Consider the following 9,387-nt stretch of genomic DNA (forward strand, 5'->3'; position numbering starts at 1 on the left):
TATAGTAGAAGACACTTGCCCAAGGTGCCACGCAGTGGAAATGAACCCAGAACCATGTGGTTAGTAAGCAAGCTAGTTACCACACAGCCACTCCTGTGCCTATTCTTGTTTTTTAAAGAACAATAGTAATTTCAACTGCATTCAGTGGGTGTAAGTCATGGATATTTTATATTGGAAGGGAGGGAAAAACAATCATGGCTTTTGAATGTTTCATATTCCATATAGAGAGATCTTTGAGCTAATGAGCATCAGTAATTAAATCATTGTGATGACTTCAGAGTATGAAACTCTTCTGTCAGTTACTACAAGCATGAAAAGGAAGTGGTTTGGTCGTGTTGTCAAGGCAATCTACTTCTAGTGAATATGGTTGTGAGTGGACAGTACAGCATTCTAGTAAGAGAGGTAAAGAGAGAGAGAGAGAGAGAGAGAGAGAGAGAGATCATAATGGAATGGTAAAGGAGGAAGATGATGGAAAACAGAACAGGAAAAGATGGATGGAGGAAGGAGAGTGCTGCATCCCACGTGTATTTATGACCACCTTAGATCTATCATCCTATGTTATGGGATCTGAGTGAATGATAAATCGGTAAAAGAGCCCACAGTGAGAAATAACCATGGAATCTTTCTTGAATCACATCCTATCGCCTTAAAAAAAAAAAAACGGATACATCTGATATTAAAGTCCAGGATACACTTTGCCAACATTTCTATTTTTTATATACATTCCTCTGGTTCTGCCAATCCAATTTCGTATTTCCACTTCTGTATTGTTTGTAATCCATGTGTTGTTCTTTCTCAGCCCTATATTCTTTGCCAGCATGGGAAGCCTCTCAGTCTTATCATTAATGGTGTGAAACTGAGTTATACCCTCTGGTTGATAACTGATGAAGAATTAGGGACCTTCTGTGTCTGTCTTCCGTCCGTTTCTGTTCTCAATATATGTTACACATTTTTTTACTTGTTGTTTCTGTATTAGCATTTTTTCATTTATTAAGTAACAGAATGCAACACATCCTGGCTTTTATTTACATACATACATACATACATAAACACATATATATATATATTCACACATACATACATACATATACACATATGTATATATATATACACACATAGATAGATAGACAGATAGATAGATAGATAGATAGATAGATAGATAGATAGATAGATAGATAGATAGATAGATAGAGGGAGAGATAGAGAGATACATATATAGATACATACATACATAAATACATTGAACACACACACACACACACATATATAGTGATGAAACATGGGTATATAACGGATAACAATGATACAGTTGACATGAGGAGGATAGGAGAGAAATGAAGAGCAGTGTTGGGGCTGCAATGGTTGGTGGAGGGAAAGAGAAAACCATAGTGCATGAAGAAGAGATGTAATTTGGTTCATTGGAGTTAGGTGTTTCATGTTCAGTTCCACTGCATGGCACCTTTGACAAGTATCTTCTACAATAGTCCTGGGCTGTCGAAAAACATGTGAGTGGATTTGACATGCAGAAACTAAAAGAAGCCTGTTGTGTGTGGGGGGGAGGGTGTATAACTGGCACTTGTGCTAGTAAAAAGCACCTTTCAAGCGCTGGACCTCATGGAGGCAATGACAAATGACCAAGACATTTGGTGATATGCTGTGCTTGAGAAAAAGACCCATGAAGCCAAGTGAAATCATAGTCATGGCAGATATTGGTATCACACAACTGACACCTGTGTCGGTGACACATAAAAAGCACCCATTACACTCTTGGAGTGTTAGAAAGGGCATCCAGCCATAGAAAACCATGCCAAATAAGACTAGAATCTGTGAAGCCCCTCAGTTTGCCAGCTCTGGTCAAACCATCCAACCCATGCCAGCACAGACAATGGACGTTAAAGGATGATGATGATGATTATATATATATCATTGATATTCTTTATATACCAACGTTTTATCACTCACTGCATTTCCCCTTTCTCTCCCATCTCCCCTCTTTTGCTCCTTCACAAACTCTCTGCTCGTGCACCCTTAGCAACCCTCTACCATTCCATTTATATTCACATCCTTGCACCGTGAGAGTATGCTGTGGCATATTACCACCATCTTTTTTGCTCTCTTGTGCTGTACATTCATTAGTGGTTCCTGGGCCAAATGCATCATTGATATCACAAGCTGTTTCAGCAGCTTTTCGGCCTGGCTTGAACTAGAATAAGAAAATTGTGCGAATCTGATTTTTGTCCATGTTGTATTCAATGTTCTGGGAAAAAAAAGTACCAGTGGAGTACTGGAGTCAATATAATTACTTTATCCACTCTCTAAAATTGCAGACCTTGTGCCAAAATTTGAAACCAACATTTATGTCAATATCTATTGTCCAAAGTATCTGGGATTTTCTTTTTTTTAGTGGTCGATGGGGGTTGTTTTGGGTTGTTTTTTTTTTTTACAAGATGTTAATTTGAAAACGATTTGAATATCTCGCTATTTCTAGCAGGTTAAGTTGCCATGTAGCAGTTCCATCATTGGTTCATGTCAGCATCTTATATTTTTATTTAATGGAAATATGCCAATAGCAACAACAACATGTAAATGATAGTCTTGAGGAATACCAACCTTATTGATTGCCATCCTTTGTTCAGTGGACCATGGTAATTTAACTCCGTAGCACTGTAATTCTTGTCCTGACTGGACACATGAGCCACGTGGAATGGTATCTTCTGCGGCATTGTAGCTGCTCTTATGAGCATAATGATTCAAAGTCTCTCAATAATTTACAGTCTTTCTTTGGTTTCCTGTTTTGTATAAAAGGTTCAGAAAGCAAAGAAATGCATTAATTAAGAGAAACAATGACAAACATACAAAATGGTTTAAAATGGTTTGGAAAGTTTCTACCAATATGTGCCACACATAAAGAAGTGAGAAATATATATTCTTTTACTCTTTTACTTGTTTCAGTCTTTTGACTGCAGCCATGCTGGAGCACCACCTTTAGTCAAGTAAATAGATCCCAGGACTTATTCTTTGTAAGCCTAGTACTTATTCTATCGGTCTCTTTTGTCGAACCGCTAAGTTACGGGGACGTAAACATACCACCATCGGTTGACAAGTGATGGTGGGGGGACAAACACAGACACACAAACACACATACATATATATATATATACATATATATATATGATGAGCTTCTTTCAGTTTCTGTCTACCAAATCCACTCACAAGGCTTTGGTCGGTCTGAGGCTATAATAGAAGACACTTGCCCAAGGTGCCATGCAGTGGGAATGAACCCGGAACCATGCTGTTGGTAAGCAAGTTACTTACCACACAGCCACTCCTGCACCTATATATATAGATGAAAAAAAATTAAAACAAAGAACAATATGTGTTGTCCCATTTGTTTGTGTTGAATTTTGCCTTTGTTAATATTTTCTTTAGGTTATGTCGTTGTCTTTTGCTTAAGATAAAGGTTTGATTAGTTATTATGTTTTTTAAATTTTTCACTTTGTTTTATGATTGGCAAATTTGTTTTGATGTTAAAAATGTTTTAGTGATGTGGATTGTGTGTTACTAGAAATGATATTGTATTCCTTTGATGAGTTCATCTTTTTCGTGTTGCTCTAAGACATATGGAGGACACATAGAAAAGATATCTCAATGATTGTTTCCTAATTTGGATCAAATCCCTAGAAAATCTGGAAGAATTCAGCACCCTCCTCAATAATCTACATCCTAGTCTTAAATTCACAAGAGAAATGAGCAATGCACAATTACCACTTCTTGACATAATGGTAATTAAAAACAACACCACAATCACAACTTATATTTATTACAAAAACACAGATACACACCAGTACCTAAATTTCAAATCATTCCACCTAACACACACACAAAACACAACATTCCTTACTGCCTTAGTGTCTATCCAGGAAAATTTGTACTCTAGTTGATGATCCAAACACCAGATGCACACGACTTATAGAACTCAAAGGATTTCTGCTCAAGCAAAATTACTCTCTCCTACTTATAGGAAATAGCATAGTACAAGCAAAAGAGATTCCTACAGAATAACTTAAAGACGCACGAAAAGACGAACCCATCAAAGGAACACAGTACCATTTCTAGTAACACACAATCTGCATCACCAAAACATTTTTTAAATCACCAAAACAAATTTGCCAATCATAAAACAAAGTGAAAAATTGAAAAACATAATAACTAATCAAACACTCATCTTAAGCAAAAAGCATCGACATAACCTAAAGAAACTATTAACAAAGAGGATAACACATTGACAGTATCCAAGTGTAATGATAACAGATGTGGAACGTGTCAATACATTCATGCGGGTAGATCCATTAGGATAAAAAAATGGACAGATTTTTGCAAATGAAAATATGAACTGCAAAATGAGAAATTTGATCTACTGCATTAAATGCCCAAGTTGTGAGGAATTATATATAGGCAAGACAGGGAATGCATTATTGGAATGCTCACAAGTCCACAGACAACAAATACGGAACACCAATATTCGCCAAATTCCACTGAGCAAACATATAGAGACATGTAGTCAAAAAATATTTCTAATTTTTGCTTTCTACAAACTACATGACACAAGTGAAGCTGGAAGAAAGATAAAAGGAAAACGGTTTATTAGAATGTTCAAATCTGTTCTGAACGGAAATAACAGCAATAATATAACAACCAATTAATGATGTGCATTAATGAATATAAACAAGTTACAGAATATCGGTACACCTGGCAAACCGTGATCTTTAAGAGCATGCGGATTCATCAAAAAGATATTCTAAAAATTTAGTTGGTTGGAATGTTCTGGGAGGTACTAAAGTTGTCAAGAACTCAACTGTCAGTTAAAGACATTCGAAATCTGATGAGTACATTATGTATGAAAGCGCTAATTTTGTTAAAATACCGTAATAATAAACGCTAAACCCAGACTACATTTTAATTTTATCACAACTGATATACTATTCTATACACATTCACACAAATCCAAAACAATATATATATGTGTATATATATATATATATATATATATATATATATATATATATATATATATATATATATATATATATACAGGGTATCCATAAGGTCTGTGTACATGGAGTAAATAAAATCATAACATAAACAATTAAATATAAGAAATAATAATTTCTTAAAGTATGTGTTAATCCCCATGTACCCAGACTTTGTGGACACCCTGTATATATATATATATATATACACACACACACACATATATATATATAGGGAAGGAGAAACAGACAGACAGAGGAGCAGAGAAAGAAACTGAAAGAAGCTTGTTATACATGCACACAGACACACACACACATACACACACACACATTCACTTACACACACACATTCACTTACACACACACATTCACTTACACACACACATACATGTATATGTGGTTCAAAATTGTGCAAAAAAAAATGAGACAGGGGTAGGTGAGGGAACAAGAAACAAGCTGTATTAATTTAACAGTTCAATCAACACACCAATTCAACCACATGTTTACCAACATCCAGGAACTCTCTTAACTCAAAATGTCTTGTCATCTTGTTAGTGACTGGCTTGAACTCACTCCAGAAGAACTTTGATAAAACTCAAGGACAAAACAAGCAAACAAACAAACATAAATACATACATACAAACATACATATGTACATACATTTGATTGATTGATTGTTCCTTGTCGAGCCATGCCTGGCTCATAAGGGTCAGTTTCCCGGTTTCATTGGCGTATAGGTTCCCCACCTGGATGGGACACTTGTCCATCGCAGGTGAGCTGCTAGATGAAGGAGGAAAGAGTGAGAGAAAATTGTGGTGAAAGAGTCAGCAGAAGTTTGTCATTACCTTCTGCCGGAGCTGCTTGGAGCTTAGGTGTTTCGCTCATAAACACACACATCACCTGGGTCTGTGATTGGAACCCATGATTCCTTGACTACGAGTCCACTGCTCTAACCACTAGGCCATGTGCTTCCACTATGTACATACATACGTATGTACATGCATACATATATACATACATACACAACAGACTTCTTTCAGATTTTGTCTATCAAATCCACTCTTGTTTGGCCTAGGGTTATAGCAGAAGGCATATGCCCAAGTTGTCACACAGTGGGACACAAAACCCCAAAACTATGTGGTTGGGAAGCAAACTTCTTAAACACACAGTGCCACACTTGCACCTACCCATGTCTGTGCTTACTTTCTTCTTTCTTATAAAAATGGTTCAGTGAGAAACCAAAAGATTACAAGGTGTTTTCTGTTTGTTTGATCCATTTCAATATAGTTAGAAGAAATTTGATATGATTATATAATCTATTCTTACTTTTGAATGTTAGTTTAGAAAAAGAAAAAAGAAAAAATTAGAAATCAATATGGCATGGAGAGTTTGTTGGGAATGTATTCTCCAGTCTTCTAGTTACAATCTTTATTTTAGATGACATGGTTGAACAGATAAGGTGTTGGGTTTTGTATTCAGAGATAATGAGTTCAAGTTTCATTGTGGTTGGTAGACATCTCATTGTGGTTTCTAGACAAAAACACTTTAAAAATATCTCCACTACATTCAGATGGTTATGACCTCTGTAGGTGACATGGTTGGCTGAATGCATAAAGTATTGGATTGAGCACCCAGAGGTAATGAGTTCAAGTCTCACTGTAGACATTTCATAGTGATTTCTAGACAGAATAAGAAGTTCAAATTTGACCACAGATATGGTGACATCTAGACAGAATGCTATAAACCTATTCTACATTCTATTAGCTACGACCTCTATAGGTAAAATGGTTACACGGATAAAGTATTAAGTTATGTATGGAGAGACAATGAGTTCAAACTGAACAACAGACAGTTCATTGTTGTTTCTAGACAACACTTCATTGTTATCTCTATTGACCTTGGTTTGGATGGGAATAATATAAGAGTAATACAAAGCTTTCATAGTGATAAAATTCTTTGATCATGTCTCAAATCCCTTTAAAAATATCTCCACTACATTCAGAATGGTTATGACCTCTGTAGGTGACATGGTTGGCTGAATGGATACTTCACAGTGTTTAAAATAAATGGGTAACCATTGTGTATATATATATGTGCCTGTGTGCATATTTTTATGTTTCAATTGTACTAGGATCAATTTGTTCAACAAAAGGTATATATATATATATATATATATATATATATATATATATATATATATACATATATTTTGTGTCTGGGGAGGGTCATATTGTCTTAATGCCTTACTATCTAACACATTCACCGATTCAATTTCCATTCATGTATGATTTATATTTTCCTTCCAAAATGTTTGTTGCTTTTGCAACTTTATCAATGGATGTTGACCCTGTTTGTTATTGGAGCTGCGTTCTTTTTTTGTCTGTTTATGTGCATGTCTGTGCATCAGCGTACATGTGTGCTTCTGTATGCACATATGTAAGCATGTATGTAAGCATGTATGTATGTATGTATGTATGTATGTATGTGTGTATGTATGTGTGTGTATATGTCTATATATATATATATATATATATATACACACACACACACACACACACACACAAACACATACACACACACACAAACACATATACATATACACACACAATGGGGTGCTGAAAAGTTCTTGGCTATTGCAAAAGACCTGGTTGGAAGCCTAACCTTCCTAGTTTTTTTACAGGACCACTGCAATAAATGTGTGAATCTGAGAGGGAAATATGTCGAATAAAATCATAATTAACTGATCCTCCTGTATTTTCTTTTACCCAAAGCCAGGAACATTTTGGCACACTTTCATATATATATATATCATCATAATCATCATCATCATCATCATCGTTTAACATCTGCCTTCCATGCTGGCATGGGTTAGACAGTTTGACAGGAACCAGCCAGGCAGAAGACTACACCAGACCACTGTGTCTGTTTTGGCATGGTTTTTACAGCTGTGCCCTTCCAAATGCCAACCACTTCACAGTGTGGACTGGGTAGGGTGTGGGTGTGGTAAATGCCTGGTGAATGAAATGCCCCAGCCTGTATAGTGCCAACATTGAAATTCGGCAGTGGTGGGGGTCATGGTATGGTTGTATTTCTCCTGGAGAGGGCTTGACCACTTGATGCTTTACATGAGACTGCCACAGCACAAGCTTCCACTGACATTTTAACCACCTTCATGTTGCCTACTGTCAAAGACCAGTTTGTGTCTTTCAACATGACCAGGCACCCATCCATACAGCAGGTGTTATAGGGAAGTGGTCAGATGACAACAACGTCCAGCTAATGGATTGGCCTGTACAGAGTTCTGACTTAAATTCCATCAAACATCTCTGTGATGTTTTGGAACATGGACTTTGAGCTAGATCACATTGACCCATATCAATACCCTTGCTCATTTCGGCACTCTATGAAGAATGGTCAACCATTCTGCAGGAAACCTTCCACCACCTGATTGAAAGTATGCCTGGGAGAGTAGAGGCCGTCATTAAGTCTAAGGGTAGTTCAACACAGTACTGACTACCAGTGTTCCCAATGGAAGGTGACCATGGCTGTTTGTTGACAAATTTTTCTGCTTCGTAAGGGTAATTTACAAAAAAAATATGCGTTTAAAAAAATCACCTTATACACACATACACATATACATATATAAATGGGAAGTGACAGACAAGAAGATGGCCAGTAAAGATGGTAGAAGGAGGCACCATCTCCTGCTGCACACCTACACGCTGCCACGGCTTCTCATCCATTGATGTATCAACTTAGTAGAATTCAAAGACTGTGAAGTTGTTATGTGCGTACATGTAAATTCCATATCAAAGATTACATAATTTTATTTTACCAAAATAAATTTATTTTCAGATTCAATAATTTTAGATGCATAAAATTATCTTCACAAATTCTGCAAGTTATTGTATCTATTAAAAGCCGAGATCTGTCGATCAACTTCTTTGCAACCAACGGAACCCACGTTGAAGTGTTTTGATGTTTCTAATAAAACTTTATTTGTTTGTCAGTTTTCCAATAAGTTCTGAGGACTTGTCCTTGTTTTTCATTTTCTTTTTTCCTTCTTCTGAATCTTTCAAATTGTAAAAATAATTTATGGTCACCCTGTATATGCGTATATTGAGTGAGAGAGAGTGTATGTGTGTGTGTTTTATTAATAATCAGCAGAAGTTACAGAGTGGTTCAAGGGCCAAGTGCATTGGCACTTATCAAACAATTATTAATAGAAAGCATATATACATAGTCATATTTAAGTTCTATATTGACTGACTGCATCACCAAACGTACATGTATATCTGTATGTAAATACGTATGTATGTGTGTGTGTTTATATATATATATATATATATATATATAT

The 9,387-nt window shown here is 36.0% G+C and overlaps 1 protein-coding gene across 2 annotated transcripts in view; it reads right to left on the reverse strand.

Annotated features, from left to right (window-relative positions):
• The window catches only part of LOC106870605 (centrosomal protein of 104 kDa), a 293,281-nt gene that overhangs the window by 252,479 nt on the left and 31,415 nt on the right, over positions 1-9,387 (reverse strand). For both annotated transcript variants that reach the window (XM_052973736.1, XM_052973738.1), the window contains exon 2: positions 2,611-2,789. In XM_052973736.1, the coding sequence (XP_052829696.1) occupies positions 2,611-2,744 (134 nt within the window). In that variant the 5' untranslated portion in view covers positions 2,745-2,789. The remainder of the gene's footprint in view (positions 1-2,610; positions 2,790-9,387) is intronic.

The sequence above is a fragment of the Octopus bimaculoides genome, chromosome 16, assembly GCF_001194135.2.
Source record: "Octopus bimaculoides isolate UCB-OBI-ISO-001 chromosome 16, ASM119413v2, whole genome shotgun sequence".
NCBI classification, from domain to species: domain Eukaryota; kingdom Metazoa; phylum Mollusca; class Cephalopoda; order Octopoda; family Octopodidae; genus Octopus; species Octopus bimaculoides.